We start from the raw sequence: 22,772 nt of genomic DNA on the forward strand, positions 1-22,772 counted from the left end.
AAAAAAAAAAAAAAAAAAAAAAAAAAAAAAAGAATGCCTTTTATTAATCAGGTAACTAACATATTTAATTGGGTCTAACACAGATAGTTGTTACCTCAATTTCATATTGTAGTAACTTGTTTTAGAGGGAATCTCTACTACACTTGGAAAATGAACATAGTTTTATCTCAGTCAAAATGTTGTCAAGGTATTATTAATATTTAGTTTAACTTTTAACAAAGATGAAGCATATCAAAGTTAAAATTGTATGTGTCATTTTTTAGCATTTTCAGTTACAGAAACCATTTAGGGTGGATAACATTGTGTAGTAGAAGTATGAGGTTAGGTTCTACTTAACTGACTTGATGTATTATAACTTTATTCTGTTCCTTCACATGTTAAAATCTTACAAGTATACCACACGTTCAGATGCTATGATTAGATGGTAAACTACTAGAATTAATTATCTTAATAAATTATTAGAGTAATTTATTATTAATTTAGTCTGTGCAAACACGGATAACTTTCAACCACTTAGGAATTCTGAAAACTTAATTTCTCTTCACATGTTCTCTTCTAGTTCTAACACTAAATTTATTTTTCTTTTTACTTAGTTTAATGACATGTTTAATAAGTTACTGGGTAACAATGAGGAAACCTAGCCCTGTCTATTCATTTGGGTAAGTTCAAATTATTTTATTTTTTGCTAACTTATGACTACTAAAATATTATTTATAGTAGACAATAAAGAGCTAGCTAGAGTATTCCTGGAAATAAATGCTGCGTACTTAGTGAAATGATGATCAGATAGTGAAAATAGATAGGCTGGGCACAGTGGCTTACACCTGTAATCCCAGCACTTTGGGAGGCTGAGGCACGCAGATCACCTAAGGTCAGGAGTTCGAGACCAGCCTGGCCAACATGGCAAACCCCTATCTCTACTAAAAATACAAAATTCATCCGGGTGTGGTGGCGTGCACCTGTACTTCCAGCTACTTGAGAGGCTGAGACAGGAGAATCGCTTGAACCCAGGAGGCGGAGGTTGCAGTGAGCCAAGATCGTGCCATTGCACTCCAGCCTGGACGACAGAGCAAAATTCCGTCTCAAAAAAAACAAAAGGAAATAGATAGAAAAGCATCTTCCAAGAAACAAACATTTAAGGTATAAATCATATTAAAATGAAATGTTCACATTAGGTTTTTTACATTTTATAAAGCAAATATTTAAAGTTCACATTAAGTTCTTTAATATTTTGGGAATTTATTTTAGCTAGAGTAAGTACAAAGGATTTTTATGTTAGTGTATCTTCTAGATGTTAAATAAATGTGACATAGTTTAATACTAGGCAGTGGTAAAGATGGATTTTCATCTGAAACTGGATTTGTGATAGCAATGGGTCAACAAATAATTTGAGATTTGTTTCCATAATTTTAAAAATTACTGAGGCCAGGTGCTGTGGCTCACACCTGTAATCCTAGCACTTTGGTAGGCTGAGGCGGGAGGATTGTTTGAGTTAAAAGCCAGCCTGGGCAACATAGTGAGACCTGTCGCTACAAAAAATTTTTTTAAATTATTGTACATGGTGGTATATACCTGTGGTCCCAGCTGCTTGGGAGGCTGATGTGGGAGGATTGCTTAAGCCCAGGAGTTTGAGGCTGCAGTGAGCTATAATTTCATCACTGCATTACAGGTGGCAAGAGTAAGACCCTGTCTCAAAAAAAAAAAAAAAAAAAAAAATACTGAAAGTTGAAAGGAAATAATCTTTTATATTAAAGGTTTAAAAATGTATTTAAACATGAGTTCCTTTTAGATTCTAGGAAACAACTTGAAAGAATTTTACTTTATTATTATTATTTTTACCTGAAGAGGCATATCAACCAAGGAATTTTACTTTAGTAAAGAAACTTTTGGACCAAACTTACTCTTCTTTTCCACCATACCATTCATTGGGACTATATTCTTTTGAACAAAATTAGGTTTTATTAAACAATGGGAAGAAGTAAATATAAAATTTTAATGCAAAATAAGGATTTTTGTAAGTCATAAATCAAAATGAATTTTTAAAAAATATTTATTATTTTTAATTTTATTTATTTTTTGAGACAGAGTCTCACTCTGTCACCTAGGCTGGAGTGCAGTGGCGTGATCTGGGCTCACTGCAGGCTCTGCCTTCCAGGTTCAGGCGATTCTTCTGCCTCAGCCTCCCGAGTAGCTGGGATTACAGGTGTGTGCCACCACGCCTGGCTAATTTTTTCTTTTTTTGTATTTTTAGTAGAGATGGAGTTTCACCATGTTGGCTAGGCTGGTCTTGAACTCCTGACCTCAGATGATCCACCCACCTCTGCCTCCCAGAGTGCTGGGGGATTACAGGTGTGATTCTTCACACTTGGCCTTTTTTTTTTTTTTTTGACAGTTTTGCTGTGTTGCCCAGTCCGAAGTGCAGTGGTGTGATCTTGGCTCATTGCAACCTCCACCCACCAGATTCCAGCGATTCTCATGCCTCAACCTCCGGGATATCTGGTATTACAGGTGTGCACCACCACACTCAGCTAATTTTTATATTGTTAGTACAGATGGAGTTTCGCCATGTTGGCCAAGCTGGTGTCCAGCTCCTGGCCTCAAAGTGCCAGGTCCAGCCTGTGTCACTGAAATTTGATAGAGTTGCATTATCACTATGATGATCAGTTGTAAGGTGTAGATATATCCATATAAGGAAATCTGTCACTGCAAGTTACAGAAATCTAACTTAGTTTGGGGCCTGGCGCGGTGACTCATGCCTGTAATCCCAGGACTTCGGGAGGCCAAGGTGGGTGGATCACCTGAGGTCAGGAGTTTGAGACCAGGCTGGCCAACATGGCGAAATGCCATCTCTACTGAAAACACACACAAAAATTAGCTGGGTGTGGTGGCAGGCGCCTGTAATCCCAGCTGCTTGGGAGGCTGAGGCAGGAGAATCACTTGAACCTGGGAGGCAGAGGTTGCAGTGAGCCGAGATCATGCCACTGCATGCCAGCCTGGGCGATGGAGCGAGACTCTGTCTCAAAAAAATTAGTTTGGGGAGTCAGATGCAGTGGCTCATGCCTATAGTCCCAGCATTTTGGGAGGCCCAGGTGGTCGATCACTTGAGCTTAGGAGTTTGACACCATCCTAAGCAAAGAGCGAGACCCTGTCTCTACAAAAAAATACAAAAATACAAAAATATGCTGGGTGTGATGGGGTTTGCCTGCATTCCCAGCTACTCAGGAGACTGAATTGGGAAGATGGCTTGAACCTGGGAGGCAGAGGTTGCAGTGAGCTGAGATGGTGCCACTCTACTACTCCTGCCTGGGTGACAGAGCCAGACCCTGTCTCAAAAAAAAAGAAAAAAAGAAAAAAGAAAAATGAGTTTGGGGGGAAAAAATGGGAGGACTTTTACAATTTATATAACCAAACTACTATGGGAAGACAGTAACTGGTGCAGGCACTAGACCACTGAGGACATTGTCATTTTTTTTTTTTTGCCTCCCAGGCCTGCTTTTCTCTGCATGTCATGTTCAGTCTCTCAGACGACTTTTCTCCTCCAGTCTGGAATGATACTCCTAGCAAGACCTTAATTCACACCTTCTCACCTTCATCCTAGAGAGGAAATAATAAATTATGACTGTTAAAATGATATTTATGGTAGGCAATAAAGAGCTAGCTAGAGTATTTCTGGAAAATAAATACTGCCTAGTTCAGAAAATCATGAGAACTGTTGCTTGGGCCAGCTTGGAACAGGCATCAGTCTTTATAGATCAGTTACTGTGGATAGAAGACAAGGTCATGTAAGGACATGACAGCTCCCATTTTGGCTCACTTGCTTAGAGTGAACAGGAAAGAAAGGAGGAGTTAAGCAATAAAGTTAAACACTCAAATATAGTTGCAATCAGTCACATAGCTGAAGTATCACATATATCTGGAGACTTCAAAATCCAGTTCTCTAGGCCTGAGAACTATCTAGAATTTCAGACTACCTTCTTGATAGCTTCACATGGATGTCTAATTGGTGTCTTAAACTTAGGAAAAAATTCTTGGTTTCTTCCCCAAAAACCTATTCCTTTGTAGTTTTTCCCATCTCAGCAAATACCATCAGCACTTTGTTGCTCAAACAAAAAATTCTGGGAATTTCTGTTGATTACTGTCTCTCATCACCCACATTTAATCTATTAGCAGATTAATTATGTCAAGGTAACCTACAAACACATCCAGAATTAACCCCCAATCCCATTTCTGTCTCCACTACTGCCATCCCAGACCAAGCTACTTTGATTTGCAGCCAGTGTTTTTCTTTTTAAACCTGTATCATATTATCACTGTCCCCTTAAAACCATCCAGTTGTTTCCCATAATACTTAGGATAAAATCCTAACTCCTTTTTCTAATTTACAAGGCCCTTATATGATCGGGACCCTGCCTACTTTTCTTCAACTTAATCCTCTCATGCCCTCTATAGGACACTGACTTTCTTTCTGTTGTTTGAACACTACTCATTCCTATTTTAGGGCCTTTGTATAAGATCTGCCTGATATGCTCGTCACCTGATCTTTGCAAGGCTGGCTCCATTGTGTTATTCATATCTTAATATCACTAAATGCTAATTTCCATTAAGTGACTGAACAGCCCAATCAAAAATAGTCATCTGGTTAATCTCTTGTCACATCAGACTACTATAATTCTCTGTACAGAACTTACCAAACCAGGTATTTGTTTTTCTGTCCCTACCCTTTAAAATGTAAATTTCATAGCTGGGTGCAGTGGCTTATGCCTGTAATCCCAGCACTTTGGGAAGCCGAGGTGGGAGGATCATCTGAGGTTAGGAGTTTGAGACCAGCCTAACTAACATGGTGAAACCTTATTTCTACTAAAAATACAAAAATTAGCCAGGCGTGGTGGTGCAAGCCTGTCGTCCCACCTACTCATGAGATTGAGGCAGGAGAATCACTTGAGATGGGGAGGCGGATACTGCAGTGAGCGGAGATGGTGCCACTATACTCCATCTTCCATCTCAAAAAATAAGAAAAAAAAAGTAAATTTCGTGAAAGTAGAGACCCTGTCTTGTTTTCTGTAATATCTTTTTGCAACTTAATGAATTTTAAGAAAGGAATACATTTGTATAGCCACTATCTGGATCATGATATAAAACATCACAAGTCCCCCAAAACCTCCCTTCATGTCCATTCAGACCCTACCAGAAGTAACTGGTAATGTGACCTCTAACATTGCATATTAGTTTTGCCTGTCTCTGAGTATCCTGTAGATGGAATATAGTATGTGCTATCTTGTTCATTCTTGTTCTTTGCTATCATATTCCATTATATGACTATATCACAAATTGCTTAATTGTTAAGGACATTTAGATGACTTTCACTTTTTAGCCATTATAAATAAAACTACTTCTGAACATTCTTGTATATATCTTTTAGTGCACATATGTACCCATTTATGTTGGGTATGTATCTTTGAGTGGAATTAGTTTGGATTTGCATGTTCATTATTAAAAGATAAGATAATACCAAACCGTTTTCCAGAGCAGTTTTACCAATGTATACTCCCACTGGTAGTGTTTGAGAGTTGCAGTTGCTTTGTGTCCTTGCCAACAGTTGGTATTGTCTTTTTTTTTTTTTAATCTTTTTTTTAAGGCAGCGTCTCACTTGGTCACCCAGGCTGGAGTGCCGTGGCGCGACCTCGGCTCACTGCAACCTCCGCCTCCCGGATTTAAGTGATTCTTGTGCCGCAGCCTCCTGAGTAGCTGAGACTACAGGCATGCACCACCATGCCTGACTAGTTTTTTTTATTTTTTTGTTTTTAGTAGAAATGGGGTTCCACCATGTTGTCCAGGCTGGTCTTGAACTCCTGACCTCAAGTAATCCACCTACTTTGGCCTCCCTGAGTGCTGGGATTACAGGCATGAACCACCGCACCCAGCATTTTTTTTTTTTTTTTTTTTTTTTGAGGCAGGGTCTCACTCTGTTGGCATTATCATAACTCATTGCAGCCTTCAACACCTGGGCTCAGGTGACTCTCCTGCCTCAGCCTCCTGAGTTGCTAGGACTACAGGCACATCCCACCATGCCTGGCTGATTTTTAACATATTTTTGGAGTCAGGGGTCTCACCATATTGCCCAGGCTGGTCTTGAACTGGCTTCAAGCGATCCTCCCACACCCCAAGTAACTGGAATTACAGGTGTGGAGCCACCATGCCCAGCTGTTACTGTCTTTTTTATAAAGGCCATTCTATGGTATGTAGTGGTATTTCATTGTGGTTTTAAGTTATTTTCCTTACAACTAATTGAGCACCTTTGCATATGTTGATTAACCATTCAGATCACCTCTTTTTAAAAATGCTTGTTAAAAATCTTTTAACCATTTTCCCTTTTTCTTTATTAATCTGTAACAGTTCTTTCTATATAAGTATCTTCTCCTTCTCTTAGTTGCCCTTCTTCTTAATGGTATCTTCTGATGAATAAAAGTTTTAAATTTTAGGCCGGGCACGGTGGCACACACGTGTAATCCTAGCACTTTGGGAGGGTGAGGTGAGCGGATCATTTGAGGTCAGGAGTTCGAAACCAGCCTGGCCAACATGGTGAAACCCCATCTCTACTAAAAATACTAAAATTAGCCACGCATGGTGGTGGGTGCCTGTAATCCCAGCTACTTGGGAGGCCGAGACAGGAGAATCACTTGAGTCCGGGAAGCGGAGGTTGCAGTGAGCCGAGATCGCGTCATTGCACTCCAGCCTAGGCGACAAAGTGAGACTCCGTCTCAAAAAAAAAAAAAAAAAGTTTTAAATTAAATTTATTTTTTCGGGTTGGTCCTTTTGTGTATTTGTTAAGAAATCTTGGCATGCCCCCAGGTCGTAAAGACACTTTGCCCTGTTATCACCTAGAAGCCTTACTGTTCAATTTTTCATATTTAATCCTACAATCCAGTTGGAATAGATTTTTTTGGTGTGGTGTGAAGCAGGAGTAAAGGCATATTCTGGAGTGCAGTAGCGCAATTTGGCTCACTCCAACCTCCATCTCCCACCTTCAAGCAATTCTCATGCCTCAGCCTCCCAGGCACCTGGGATTACAGGCGCACACCACCATGCCCAGTTAATTTTTTGTATTTTTAGTAGAGACAGGGTTTCGCCATGTTGGCCAGGCTGATCTTGAACTGCCTCGGCCTCACAAAGTGCTGGGATTGCATGTGTGAGCCACTGCACCTGGCTCTTCTTTATTGCTTTTATGTGCCACCTTTTTCACAAATCAGATGACTATATATGTGTAGGCCTGTTTCTAGATTCTCTTTTCTGTACAATTTGGTGTATTTGTTCTTGGATTAGTACCGTACTATGTTAATTATTACAGCTTTGAAATACTTGTTGATATCTGGTAGTATAAATCTTCCAGCTTCGTTCTTCTTCAAGATTATCTTTGCTACGGCCGGGCGCGGTGGCTCAAGCCTGTAATCCCAGCACTTTGGGAGGCCGAGGCGGGCGGATCACGAGGTCAGGAGATCGAGACCATCCTGGCTAACATGGTGAAACCCCGTCTCTACTAAAAATACAAAAAACTAGCCGGGCGTGGTGGCGGGCGCCTGTAGTCCCAGCTACTCGGAGGCTGAGGCAGGAGAATGGCCTGAACCTGGGAGGCGGAGCTTGCAGTGAGCCCAGATCGCGCCACTGCACTCCAGCCTGGGTGACACAGCGCGAGACTCCGTCTCAAAAAAAAAAAAAAAAAAAAAAAAAAAAAAAAAAAAAAAAAAAAGATTATCTTTGCTTTCCTTCACGTTTTGCAGTTCCATATGCATTTTAATATCAGCTTCTCAAATTCCACAAATAACGTTGGTACATTTGCATACTGTTTTTTCCTGTTCTTTTTTATTTTTTCAGTAGCTGGAAAAAACACTTAATTTGTATTCTATTATAACCTACTTTTTTCACTCACCTTTTTCCATGTCAATAAATACTTTTTTTGTTTAATAATATATAAACAAACAGTTATATTGTTGATTCCAACATTTTTCCTTTACACATAACAATGTGATGTACAGCCTTAATTTTTTTAATTTTTTCTGTGCCTCCATGATTATTTTCTTGAAAAATTTTAAGCATTTATACTTACCGTAAATATTGAATACCGTTAGACCATGTGTTGCAGGAAAAACTAAAACAACAGTTCCTGGCCTCTGGCTTATAGTCTAGGGATTATAAAATATGCTCATAATGTCACTGTAATTATGTATAGAAATGAGAGGCAGTATAATAAGTGGTTAAAATATGAACTCTAGAGTCAGAGTGTCTGAGTTTGAAAACCTTCTACTTGCTAGCTATATGAATCAAAACAGTTACTTTTCTTCTTTATGTCCTAAATTTCTTATCTGTTTGAAAAAAAAAGAACTGAGCCAAGTGTGGTGGCACATGCCTGTAGTCCCAGCTACTCAGAAGGCTGAGCTGGGAGGATTACTTGAGCCTGGGAGTTCAGGGTCCAGCCTGGGCAACATAGCGAGACCCCCATCTCTTCAAAAAAAAGAAAAAAGTGGATAAAGTAATTTTAAAACGGTTGGGAGGTTTAGATGAGGTAATATGTTAAGTACTCTGGTGTCTAATGCACAGTGGGTCAATTAAGTGTTGTTATTATGATTGTGATTATTTCTAGAAAAATAAGGACTATAAGTGGGTCCTGGTAATTGTCTTTTTTTTTTTTTTTTTTTTTTTAATAATTGTAAAGTATTTCTGGGAAGAGAAAGCCTCTGGCATGGGCTGAAGGTGCTCTCTCTTCTGGGTCCTGGGAATTATACAAATAGGTACTCTTTGGAATCTGTGATTTTCATTGTTTGTTATTCTTTTAGAAACCCTAATCTGCTCTAACAGTGTTTGGCTCATAGTAGACAGCACCTATGTGTATTAAGTGAGCAAATAAATGAATGTAAATGTGTTCTAGAGAGACTGGTTTGTGAATTGAAAGAATTGTGATGATCTAATTAATGTTTTGGTTTCAGATTTGAAAGATTAGAAGTCCTGGCTGTATTTGCCTCCACAGTCTTGGCACAGTTGGGAGCTCTCTTTATATTAAAAGAAAGGTACATTTGTATATGATATTACTCTAAATCCCACCTATGACACCTTTGGGAACATGAAAGAAACCCGTCAGACACATTTGCTTTCAAGGGTATGAAAATTTAGATGAGCAGGGCTGGAGTTTTGATGGTACAGTTTTTTTATGTTTCAGACATTTTCTTCTGTTTCACTTTTTTTTACTTCCTTGATGCTGCTAAATTGAGTCAGAAGTGGTTGTGAATGAAACAGAGATTCAGTCAGGCATGTTTGATGCTTATTACACACCCATTGAAATTGGCTTGGCAGAGAAAGATTGAATTACATATTAAGGACAATTTGTGAAAAAAGAAAACAACTAAAAAGGATAATTTGTGAGTCTCCTTGCCTCATCACTGCTAATAGTTAATAGTTATATTACTAAAAGATTTTGTGAACCTTAAGGTGGGTTAATGATATATTTAATAAAGCTTTTTAACTTTACAATTTATAGGACTTATTTAATACATTTTTATTTATTTTAGTGCAGAACGCTTTTTGGAACAGCCCGAGATACACACGTGAGATTTTATTTTCGATATATAATTTACTATTGATTCTTAATTATTAATTGATGTATTATTAAACAGTTGGCCAATGTCAGAGTTCAGACTGTGGCAGCATAAGTTTTTGCTTTTATTTCACAAACAAAATTCCCAAATACCAAGACTCCATTTCTTCACCCTTAACAGTTCCCAAGTTCTAAATATTTTTATACTGCACAGGAAGGCCTTTCTATCTTGGCTTCAGGCTTCTCATTATTTCAAACCTAGGAAGCACTAAGCCAGCTTCCCCTAGTATTCTATAATTTCAAATTTGACCTTCAAAATCTTTTCATAGCACCTATAGAAAAGAGAATTGGACCAGGCTCAGCGGCTCACACCTGTAACCCCAGCACTTTGGGAGGCTAAGGCAGGAGGATCGCTTGAGCCCAGGAGTTCAAGACCAACCTGGGCAACAGAGTGAGACCCTGTCTCCAAAAAAAAAAGAAATGTATATATATGTTTCATATATATTGCAACTATGTGATTTTCATATATATATGAAAAGAGAATTGTATGTATCATATATATGTAAAAACAATTGTATTTCTCAACCGCATAGTTGCCAACTATATGGACCTTATCTATTCTGATCAGTGTAATTCCGAAAAGTCTGATTTGTCCAGCATATCATAAAACAAATACCATTAACATTTATACAGATTTATAACAGCGTTTACCTGTAGGAAGATACTGTTAATGCTAAAAGTCCTTTCTTATCCTTTGTAAGATGGAGCAACAATAGATGGGACATGGGTGATGGGGCTAGAAACTAAGTTCAGGTTCTGTATCTGGAAACACTGAATCATTAAAGCAGACTTTCCTTCCCACCTCTTAGTCCCTCTACGTATTGAAATTACCTACTGATAATACCAAGAACAAATTAAAGGTGAATGTTATCATTCTTTTTAGGGGAAGATTATTAGTTGGTACTTTTGTGGCTCTTTCTTTCAACCTGTTCACGATGCTTTCTATTCGGAATAAACCTTTTGCTTATGTCTCAGAAGGTATGTTTTTTATTTACTATTAATATAAAAATCCAACTAATCTCTTATAAAAACAAGTCTTTTGTTTGTTTCATTCACTCAAATCAATGAGGAAGTATATTCTGAAGAGAAGAGAGAACTAGCCCAAATGTTCTCAAGTCTTTTTTAAGTGGAAAATTATAAAACAAAATCTCATTAGTTCAAGCTTTAAAATAACAAATTATTTTGAAACAGGCAGGAGTGACCTGTAAATTAAATCATATGATGATGAAAAATTACATTTACCAAATAATGTGAGATTTTAAATGTGTAATCTATCTAAGAAAAGTCTATTGTAAGCATTTTAGAAGTCTCAGTATGCTTAGAATAGTTGATATGCTAACTGAAAATAGTTGTATTTTGTTAATAAAGTAAGTTGCCAGGAACTTCTCGTTGGCAATGGTGGATGGGCATATATATTTGCAAGTAGCCAAACTTTATTTCTTTTGAAATATTCTTTTATTTTGAAGTGTTTACAACTTCAGACTGATTTTTCACTTTTGCAGTCTAAATTATTGGCATTTTTCAACAATTTCAGTGTTTTGGAATCCCACTAACACACAAAAGAGTTAGCCACTAAGAGATGGAGAAGTGAGGTGAAAACAGAAGTGGGATGTTTGCACAGACCCACACTTTGAAGTATAGAGAAGCACAGATAGGTGTGGATCTTCTTAGATCTCACTCTAGGACAGTCAAGAGAAGAAAGTTTTCTGAAATGCCCATTCAAGTTTAAACAACTTCATGAATGTTATGAAGATAAGTTGTGTTTGTATGAGTTAAAGAATTACTGCATGAATTAGAAAAATAAATAATGTTACTTATGATCACCTGAATTTCTTGAAAAAAATTCATAATTTATAAAATACTATAACACTTACTCTAGAAATTTTTAAGATGGTGCAGAGATTTAGAAACACTATTTATCTGTAAAGATCAGGAAGACATAAGAAGGAAATAAGACTACTGATAATCTTATGACCCACAGATAATATGTTAACATTTCTATGTTATTCCTTTCACTTTTTTGTATGCACACGTACATATAATTTTATGTGCTTACTTAGAATTGTATATATTACAATTTTATGCCTGGCTTATTTTTTTTTTTTTTGAAACGGAGTCTCACTGTCTTGCCCAGGCAGGAGTGCAGTGACACAATCTTAGCTCACTGCAACCTCTGCCTCCTTGGTTCAAGGAGTTACAGGCGTGTGCCACCATGCCTGGCTGAGTTTTGTATTTTTAGCAGAGACGGGGTTTCCCCATGTTGGCCAGGCGGGTCTCAAACTCCTGACCTCAGGTGATCTGTCCACCCTGGCCTCCCAAAGTGCCGGGATTACAGGTATGAACCACTGCGTCCGGCCATGTCTGGCTTTTTTGTTAGCATTATGTCTTCAGTATTGCTTCTCATTAAATACTCTTTGAATGTAAATGATTTTTTAATGCTTGCATAGTATTCTGTTATGAATATTTTAAAATATTTTATACATTTCCAACTTTTCCTTTTATAAATAACTCTATAATCAGCCTCTTTAGATCAACTTTGTCTGCATTTTTTATTCTTTCTGTAGGATAAATTCCCTGAGAAGGAATTATTTACTGGATTAAAAATACAGTATTTTTTAAAGGCTTTGTTGTATATTGCCAAATTTATTTCCAGAAAAGTTATCTAGTTTATATCTTTATTAATTTAATTTAATTTTATTTTATTATTATTTTTTATAGAGACAAAGTCTCCCTGTGTTATCCAGGCTGGCTCAAACTCCTGGGCTCAAGCAGTCCTCTCACATCAGCCTCCCAAAGTGCTGGGACTACAGACATGAGCCACTGCTCCCAGCCTACTGTATATTTTCATTAGCTGGAAATGAAGGTTCCCAGAAACATCAAGATTTGTGACATTAGCTGGGCTTGGTAGCATGTGCCTGTAGTCCCAGCTACTCAGGAGGCTGAGGTGATTGTATTGCTTGAGCTCAGGAGTTTGAGTCCAGCCTGGGAAACATAGCAAGACTCTGGCTTTAAAAATAATGAAGTCTGGGTGTGGTGACTCACGCCTGTAATCCCAGCAGTTTGGGAGACCAAAGCAGGTGGATCACAAGGTCAGCAGTTCGAGACCAGCCTGGCCAACATGGCAAAACCCTGTCTACTAAAAAATGATAAAAATTAGCCAGGCATGGTGGCAGGCACCTGTGATCCCAGGTACTCGAGAGGCTGAGGCAGGAGAATCCCTTTAACCTGGTAGGTGGAGGTTGCAGTGAGCCGAGATCACGTCATTGCACTTCTGCCTGGGTGACAAGTGAAACTCCATCTCAAAAAAAAAGAAAAAGAAAAAAGATTTGTGAAATTACTTGAAATTTAAGTGGAAAATAATATTAAGTACTTTCTATATGCCAAGCGCTGCTAAATACGTAGAATAGCCCATTTAATTCTAGCCATATGAAGTAAATACTTTTATTATGCCCATTTTACACTAAGGCACTGAGAGATTAAATTACTTACCCAGTGCTACACATCTAGTTAAAGGCAGAGCTATGATTTAAAGCCAGATATTCTGACATCTTACTTAACTGCTCAACTATTTTTCTTTTGCATAAGTCTTGCCAATCTTTTTTACATGATGGTACACATTTTAAAAATGGATATTTCTGTAGCACTCTGGGATAAATGGAGGAGGATTCTTGAGCCTAGACACAGGTTACTTGTCCAAGAATAGTAACTGACAGGTATCTTTGTAGGTATCCAGGTCCTCACCTGGCTTTTTTGAGAGTTGAGGGAAGTAATTTGTATGTCATTTGAATATCCCTTATCTGAAATGCTTGGGGCCGGAAGTGTTTCACATTTTAGGTTGTCTTAGATTTTGGAGTCTTTGAATTATATATATGAGTTGAGCATCCCAAACCTGAAAATTCAAAATTCAAAATATTCCTATGAGCATTTCCTTTGAGTATCATGTTGGTGCTCAAAGTTGTGGATTTTTGGTTTTCAGATTTGGGATACTCAGCCTATACCTATGGCCCATTCCCAGCACACTGGTTAGGAAGCTCTGCTTAAAAGTATAAAGAACCGCCGGGCACGGTGGCTCACACCTGTAATCCCAGCACTTTGGGAGGCCGAGGCAGACGGATCACCTGAGGTCAGGAGTTCAAGACCAGCCTGACCAACATAGTGAAACCCAGGTCCGGAGTTCAAGAGCAGCCTGACCAACATGGTGAAACCCCATCTCTACTAAAAATGCAAAATTAGCCAGGTGTGGTGGCATGCCCCTGCAATCCCAGCCACATGGGAGGCTGAGGCAGGACAATTGCTTGAACGCAGGAGAGGGAGGTTACAGTGAGCCGAGGTGGCACCCCTGCACTCCAGCCTGGACAAAAAGAGTAAAACTCCATCTCAAAAGAAAAAGTATAAAGAATCTTTAAAACTTTAATAGTAACAATGACATATCTAAGTTCACTAATTCCTTCAGGTCAACTGTATATTGTATAATAGTTGAAACTGCTGGCCGAGCGTGGTGGCTCAAGCCTGTAATCCCAGCACTTTGGGAGGCCGAGACGGGTGGATCACGAGGTCAGGAGATCGAGACCATCCTGGCTAACACGGTGAAACCCCGTCTCTACTAAAATACAAAAAAAAATTAGCCGGGCGAGGTGGCGGGCGCCTGTTCTCCCAGCTACTCGGGAGGCTGAGGCAGGAGAATGGCGTGAACCCAGGAGGCGGGGCTTGCAGTGAGCTGAGATCCGGCCACTGCACTCCAGCCTGGGCAACAGAGCCAGACTCTGTCTCAAAAAAAAAAAAAAAAAAAAAAAAAAAGAAACTGCTTTTGACTTAGTGGCATAAGGGCATAAAAGAGGAAACATTTATAGATTTGAGGAGTAGCATGTTCTTTTGTAATGTTATTCAATCACTGCCAAATTTATTTTTTAAAATTAAAGAACTCAAATATTTCGGATAGTGGTTTATTTTCTTCTATATAGATAATTTAAGTATTTTCTTCTTAAAGCTGCTAGTACGAGCTGGCTTCAAGAGCATGTTGCAGATCTTAGTCGAAGGTAAGATGTTACGGAGTTTCATGATATGCATAATTTAAAGGAATACACAAGAAATGCATCTATCATGGGAACTTAAATTATTCATTGCTGAGGTTACTACATGAATCACACAGATCAGATTGTTATTCTCCTTTTACTTTTTAATTGACGATACAAAAGAGAACTTTATAAGTGAAAGGGCTTTGTTCACAAATCCTTTTTGCTTTCTTTAAGAAGTACACTATGTGGTACCAAAATACAAATTACCTTTACAAGGTTGTCACCAGTTTTATGTGAGTTCTGCTAATGGATACTCTTTCTGTTTGTTTTTTCTTAGCTTGTGTGGAATTATTCCAGGACTTAGCAGTATCTTCCTTCCCCGAATGAATCCATTTGTTTTGATTGATCTTGCTGGAGCATTTGCTCTTTGCATTACATATATGCTCATTGAAATTAAGTGAGTATTTTTTATTGTTGTCAAGTATGTTTTGATTTCTGGGGCCTTAATTTTAAGAGCATCAGCAGGATGGATAGTGGTCAAGCTTCTAGCAGTTTTGCTTATGACCTGTGTAACTTAGATCACGTCTTTTCCTTAGGTGTCTTCATCTGAAAACTTAAGGGGCTTGGGTTCAATAAGTATTTCTTACCACAGTATATAAAGCAGACTGGAAAACAATTTAAATTGCCTACTGCTGACCTGATGAGTAAAACAGAAAAGAGAACAGTAAGAAAGAGATCTGAACCACAGCTGCTATTGCTGAGAGAGGGAGGAGAAGAGGACGTAGGTGTGAAACAATTTTTTAAAAATAAAGCCTTTTAGGAAATAGGCTTTACAGCTGCTTTAAGCTTAACACGTTATGGCATATGATTCTTTGGCTACCCACCTTTTAAATATTAGTCTTTACTAGAATTTGTCCTTCTTCTTCTTGCTGTTTTGTGTATTTTCCTTTAAAATCACATGCAAGTATTTGTTTTTGTTTGCTACTTCTGTGGGATTCCCAGATTTTTATTTCTAGCCCACATCTCTATTGAATTACAAAAGACGTGTCTTCCTGACTTCTGTATGTGTCTACTTTAACTGAACCTATTTTCCCTTAACTCCGAAGCTGTTTTTTCTTGTATCTCCCATCTCAGTGAATGGGAGATACAAGAAAAATACTGTCATTTATGCCAATGCATTCTTATTTTAAATTGCATTAAAATATACATAACATAGAGTTGTTTTTTTCCTGAGATGGAGTTTCGCTCTTGGTGCCCAGGCTGGAGTGCATGATCTCGGCTCACTGCAACCTCCGCCTCCCGAGTTCAAGCAGTTCTCCTGCCTCAGCCTCCCGAGTAGCCAGGATTACAGACGCCTGGCATCACACCCGGCTAATTTTGTATTTTTAATGGAGATGGGGTTTTGCCATGTTGGCCAGGCTAGTCTTGAACTCCTGACCTCAGGTGATCCACCTGCCATGGTGGCTCATGCCTATAATCCCAACATAGAGTTTTTTATTTACATTGAGTGTACAATTTAGTGATGTTACATGCAACCATTACCACCATCCATCTCCAGAACCTTTTTCCTCCTTCCTTCCTTAAACTCCATGCTCATTAAACAGCTTTCCTTTTCTTCCTCCTCACAGCCCCTGGAAACCACCATTCTACTTTCTGTCTTTAGGAATTTGACTTCTCTAAGTACTTCATAGAAATAAAATCATATAATATTTGTTCTTTTGTGTGTGCCTATTTCACTTAGCATAATGTCCTCAATGTTCATCTATGTTGTAACGTGTCAGAATTTCGTTCTTTTTTAACGCTGAGTCACATTCCAGTGCATAATGGGTAAACAACGCATTTTGTTTACCCATTTATCTATCAATGGATATTTGAATTGGTTCCATTTCTTTCACTATTGTGAATAATGCCACTGTGAACCCGAGTGTACAAATACCTGAGTCCTTCCTTTTAATTCTTGTGGGTATATACCCAGAAGTGAAATTACTGGGTCATATGATATGATAATTCTGTATTTATCTAATTTATTTAATTTTTTATTTTTGTGGGCACATAGTAGGTATATATATTTATGGGGTACATGAGTTATTTTGATACAGGCATACAGTGCCTAATAATCACATCAGGATAAATGGGGTATCCATCACCTCAAGGATTTATTTTTTCTTTGTGTTATAATCTAATTATGCTCTTGTTTATTTTTAAATGTACAATAAATTATTGTTGACTGTAGTAACGCTGTTTTACTATCAAATAGTAGATTTTATTTATTCTAACTATATTTTTGTATCCGTTAACCATCCCCCCACATCCCCCTAATATTTTAGTTTTTTGAAGAACTCCAGTGCATCCTTAAATATCCACTTTTCCTCCCTCCTCCCCTCTCACTACTCCCCAAGCCATTTCTAATTCATCTCCAAGCCTTGTGTAATTGTTGATTAATATTTATTTATTTGGCTGGGTGCGATGGCTCACACCTGTAGTCCCAGCAGTTTGGGAAGCCAAGGCGGCCAGGTCACCTGAGGTCAGGAGTTCAAGACCAGCCTGGCCAACATGGCAAAACCCTGTCTCTGCTAAAAATGCAAAAATTAGCTGGGCATGGTGATGCACACCTGTAATCCCAACCACCTGGGAGGCTGAAGCAGGAGAATCGCTTGAACCCAGGAGGTGGAGGTTATATATATATATGAGACATATATATATAATATATATCATGATATTATATATCATCATAATTATATCATGATATAATTATGATATATAATATATCATGATATAATTATGATGATATATTATATCATGATATATATTATATTATCAACATATATAATATATAATATTGTCATATATATAATATAATTATATTACACAGAGTCCTGTGTAATCAGGCTCCTACCAACCTTACTAACCATCTATGTATTCCTGACCATTTGTGGTTTTATTGCTGAGTGATGGTTTTCATGCCCCTGCACATGCTGCTTTCACTTGCTCATCTTTGAAGTCTCTGCCCAAATGTCACCTTCTCTTTTTATATTTGGCCTTTCTGGATTATCCCCACCCCAGTAGCCTTGTCACTCAATCTTTGGTGCAGCCATGGTACACTGTAGACATTTCTGCCTTAGTGCCCGAAGTGCTTCATTATGTTTTTCACATGTGTATCTCCTATTATTTCTAGGGCAAGGATTGTGTGTCATTCACATTTCTATTCCCAGCATGTGGGGAAAAGTAGAAAAGAGTGCACAATCAGCTTTTAATTATTGGCATTTTGGTCTGTATTGTTGGTAGAACTTCAGCCAGTTTGAATTGTTGATGTTGGCTACAGTGTTACCATAAAAAATTCCTGGAGAATCTTACCTGGTGAAATTCCTGGGGAATTTGAACTTTTATTGGAAATAATTATTGCTCACTGGAAAATTGATATAATTACTTATATATTTCATTAGTCTTCCTGTATCAAAAATTACTAGTTGAGTGACACACGGCCAAGGCCGAGCAGCCGCCCTGCCCCTGCTTCCTTTCAGGTTTTTTCTGCCTGTAGGTGGTTGTGGCCACTGTATCCGGAGGGAGGCAGCAGTGGCCAGTAATGCCTGGGAAACTCCTCTGGGGGTACATTATGGAACTGGAAGCACCCTTGGAGGAGTCCGAGAGCCAGAAGAAGGAGAGGCAAAAGGGCGTTATGGATATCACAATTTCAGATAATGGATTATGGACCTGTACTTTCTTTATATGGTTGTTACGAAGATTGAAACAAGATACGCTGAAAGCACATTACATAGTGCTGGAGTGACAGAAGGAAGTCAAGGCACCATTATGACTCAGATGAGAAATCAGGAACAAGAGAAAATGGTGTTACAGATTACCTGGATGCTCCCAAGATGAAAAAAACTAAAATGAAAGAGAAGCTAAATGGAGATACTGAAGGAGGATTTAATAGACTTTCAGATGAATTCTTTAAATCTCGTAAGTCAGTAAGAAAAGATCTACCGAATGGAGATATTGATGAATGTGAAAAAAAAAGCAAGTATCATCCTTAGATAGTTCTACTCATAAATCAAGTGATAATAAACTAGAGGAGACCTTAACACGTGAGCAGAAAGAAGGAGCCTCTCCAATTTTCCCATTTCTGAAGAGAATGTGAAACTTCTGAAAGGTCAAAGTTCTGAATAGGAAACATCTCTCTTTCCTATTCTAGTTAAGACTTTTGGTCCTGTATATGAAGGAAAAATTTAATAGCTCAAGCACGGACGGGAACAGGAAAGAAAGACATTCTCTTTTGCCATCCCTTTGATTGAAAGACTCCAGAGAAATCAAGAAACAGTTTTTTGTTTGTTTGTTTGTTTTTTGAGATGGAGTCTTGCTGTGTCGCCCAGGCTGGAGTGTAGTGGCGTGATCTGGGCTCACTGCAAGCTCCACCTTCTGGGTTCACACCATTCTCCTGCCTCAGCCTCCCAAGTAGCTGGGACGACAGGTGCCTGCCACCGCGCCCGACTAATTTTTTTTTGTATTTTTAGTAGAGACGGGGTTCCACCATGTTAGCCAGGATGGTCTCGATCTCCTGACCTCGTGATCCGCCCATCTTGGCTTCCCAAAGTGCTGGGATTACAAGCGTGAGCCACTGCGCCCAGCTCCGATTGGATCTTTCTAAACTGTGCCACGTTGTGCTTGATAAGTGGATCAAATGTTAGATTTAGGTTTTGCTGAACAAGTTGAAGATATTATTCATGAATCCTACAAAACTGATTCTGAAGACAATCCTCAGACTTTACTTTTTTCTGCAGCTTGCCGACAGTGAGTATACAAAGTTGCAAAAAAATGCATGAAATCCAGATACGAACAGGTTGACCTTGTTAGAAAAATGACTCAAAAGGCTGCAGCTACTGTGGAACATTTGGCCATCCAGTGTCATTGCTCTCAGAGGCCAGCAGTTATTGGAGATGTCCTTCAAGTCTGCAGTGGGTCTGAAGGGAGGGCTATTATTTTCTGTGAGACCAAGAGGAATGTAACTGAAATGGCCATGAATCCACACATAAAACAGAATGCCCAGTGTTTACATGGGGACATTGCACAGTCACAAAGAGAAATTACACTAAAAGGCTTCAGAGAAGGTAGTTTTAAAGTTTTGGTGGCAACCAATGTGGCTGCCGGTGGTTTGGACATTCCTGAAGTTGACCTGGTGATTCAAAGTTCTTCTCAGAATATTGAGTCCTATATCCATCATTCTGGACGCACAGGTAGACGCTGGACGGACAGGGATTTGTATATGTTTTTATCAACCAAGAGAAAGAGGTCAACTAAGATATGTGGAACAAAAAGCAGGAATTACTTTTAAATGTGTAGCTGTTCCTTCTACAATTTATTTAGTTAAGTCTAAAAGCATGGATGCCATAAGCTCTCTGGCTTCCTTTTTTTATGCTGCTGTTGATTTTTTCCAACCATCAGCTCAGATACTAATAGAAGAGAAAGGGGCAGTGGATGCCTTGGCTGCAGCTTTGGCCCACATTTCTGGTGCATCAAGCTTTGAACCACGATCTTTGATCACCTCTGATAAGGGATTTGTGACCATGAATCTGGAAAGCCTAGAGGAAATACAAGATGTCAGCTGTGCTTGAAAAGAACTTAACAGAAAGCTGAGTAGTAATGCAGTGTCTCAGATTACCAGAATGTGCCTCCTGAAAGGAAATGTGGGTGTTTGCTTTGGTGTTCCTACAACTAAGTCAGAAAGGTTACAGGCAGAGTGGCATGATTCCGACTGGATACTCTCAGTGCCAGCCAAATTACCTGAAATTGAAGATTATTATGATGGAAACACATCCTCTAATTCCAGACAGAGGTGTTGCTGGTCAAATGGCCAGTCCGGCTGGTCAAGTGGTTGATCTGGCAGCCGGTCAGGTAGACAGAGTGGACAAAGGAGTTGCTCAGGAAGTCGACAAGGTGGTAAAAGATGAAGTGGGAATAGAAATCGATCAAGAAGTGGGAGCTACAAACAGAGTTTTCACTATTTGATGGTTAATCTACCAGTATGAGCTTGTCTTTATCTGCCTAATCATGTACATTATCCACCAAAAATTAGGTCATCATAGTTGAGGTATGTGTCTACTATTTGCAAAGAAATTGGTCATATTTTTTTAAAAAGTATTTCACAAGAATGGTTGTAAACAAATCTACTTATCCAGTTACACCTTTGAATTAAAAAACCTCCTTTTATTGTCTCTTTAAAAAAAAAAAAATTACCAGTTGAAGTTTTTTGTCTGTCTCAAGCAAAAAAATATATTTCAGCTCTTTCTAGTTGACAGGTAGTTTGACAAAAAAATGCATAACGGAGAAATGTCCACATTTTTTTCATCATACCTCTTCCTAATTAACATAATTATTAGTTATTTTTCCACTAAACTTTGACAGGAAAGAATTCTAAAAACTGGAGTTTTTTTCTTTGAAATGTTTCTTTGCTAGTAGTAGCCAATTATGGTAAAATTGTGTCCTGTTGCTCAGTCCTGTTGGTTTAGATAATTAATGTTCAGGAGATTTAGTTGTAATATGCTCAGTGAGATATAAATTTAAAATGTAAAATTGTTTTTTCCTTTCAGTAATTATTTTGCCGTAGACACTGCCTCTGCTATAGCCATTGCCTTGATGACATTTGGCACTATGTATCCCATGAGTGTGTACAGTGGGAAAGTCTTACTCCAGGTAAGGTTCTTCTTCCAATGTACATGCTTAATGTTAGCCATGTTCTTCTACCAGATTAAAAAGTTGCCTGTGTTCTTCTACCAGATTGTGAAATTTTTATTTTTTAATTTAATTTAATTTATTATTATTATTATTATTTTTTTAAGAGACAGGGCCTCGCTCTGTCATCTAGACTGGAGTACAGTGGTGGGATCTCGGCTCACTGCTGCCTTGACCTCCCAGGCTCAGAGGACCGTCCCACCTCAGTCTCCTGAGTAGCTAGGACTGCAGGTACACACCACCACACCCAGCTAATTTTTAAAAATTTTTGTAGGGATGAGCTCTCACTATGTTGCCCAGGCTAATCTCAAACTCCTGGGCTCAAATGATCCTCTTGCCATGGCCTCCCAAAGTGTTGGGACTATAGGCGAGAGCCATTGTGCCCAGCCATACTTTTTAATTACAAAAAGTTTTTTGGCCGGGCGAGGTGGCTCACGCCTATAATCCCAGCACTTTGGGAGGCCAAGGTGTGTGGATCACAAGGTCAGGAGTTCAAGACCAGCCTGGCCAACATGGTGAAACCCTGTCTCTACTAAAAAAATACAAAAATTAGCCAGGCATGGTGGTATGCACCTGTAATCCCAGCTACTCAGGAGGCTGAGGCAGGAGAATTGCTTGAACCCAGGAGGCGGAGGTTGCAGTGAGCTGACGTTATACCACTGCACTCCAGCCTGGGTGACACAGCAAGACTCCATCTCAGAAAAACAAAACAAAATGTTTTGTTAATGCCCTCCCTTTAACAGTACAGATTGTGAAATTTTTAGTTACTGGAAGCTCCTGCTAGAAATGAAGTCAAACAATAATCTCTGAAATTCATATAGTAAGAACTTGATGAAAGTCCATTAGCCCGTAAAATAGGCACAAATCCTCCTGTATTTATAATGTGACAAAATCATAAATTTAAAATTATTATTATGTTTCAAGTGAAAACAATGTTACTTAAAATTTTTTTTTTTTTGAGACGGAGTCTCTGTTGCACAGGCTGGAGTGCAGTGGCGCTAAACTCAGGTCACGGCAACCTCCACCTCCTGGGTTCAAGCGATTCTCCTCCCTCAGCGTGCCAAGTAGCTGGGACTACAGCCACGTGCCACCACGCATGGCTAGAATTTTTGTATTTTTAGTAGAGTTGGGGTTTCACTACATTGGCCAGGATGGTCTCAAATTCCTGACCTCAGGTGAGCCACCCACCTTGAACCTCCCAAAGTGCTGAGATTACAGGCATGAGCCACTGCACCCAGCCTGAAATTTTTTTTAGATATTTATTTTCCCTCAGTAATGCGCTCTGGTTTTTGTATAATCTGGTTATGACTATTTTATTATTTCCTGCCACTGAGTTAGTGAGACTTTAAAATTTCAAACTTTTTTTTTTTTTTTTTTTTTTTTTTTTA

General features: G+C 38.7%; 1 protein-coding gene and 1 pseudogene across 4 annotated transcripts in view; both read left to right on the top strand.

Moving 5' to 3' along the window:
* SLC30A6 (solute carrier family 30 member 6) overlaps positions 1 to 22,772 on the top strand; it is a 58,961-nt gene that overhangs the window by 18,080 nt on the left and 18,109 nt on the right. For 2 of the 4 annotated variants that reach the window (XM_025354283.1, XM_025354282.1), the window contains 7 exons: positions 594 to 659; positions 8,979 to 9,059; positions 9,558 to 9,593; positions 10,527 to 10,621; positions 14,631 to 14,679; positions 14,996 to 15,115; positions 21,243 to 21,345. In XM_025354283.1, coding sequence (XP_025210068.1) covers positions 598 to 659; positions 8,979 to 9,059; positions 9,558 to 9,593; positions 10,527 to 10,621; positions 14,631 to 14,679; positions 14,996 to 15,115; positions 21,243 to 21,345 — 546 coding nt within the window. In that variant the 5' untranslated portion in view covers positions 594 to 597. Of the gene's footprint in view, positions 1 to 593; positions 660 to 8,978; positions 9,060 to 9,557; positions 9,594 to 10,526; positions 10,622 to 14,604; positions 14,680 to 14,995; positions 15,116 to 21,242; positions 21,346 to 22,772 lie in introns of all 4 variants that reach the window. The other 2 variants (XM_025354284.1, XM_025354285.1) reach the window with 2 other exon arrangements.
* On the top strand, positions 18,241 to 20,681 carry LOC112605272 (annotated as a pseudogene).

Source organism: Theropithecus gelada, chromosome 13, assembly GCF_003255815.1.
Source record: "Theropithecus gelada isolate Dixy chromosome 13, Tgel_1.0, whole genome shotgun sequence".
Taxonomy (NCBI): Eukaryota; Metazoa; Chordata; class Mammalia; order Primates; family Cercopithecidae; genus Theropithecus; species Theropithecus gelada.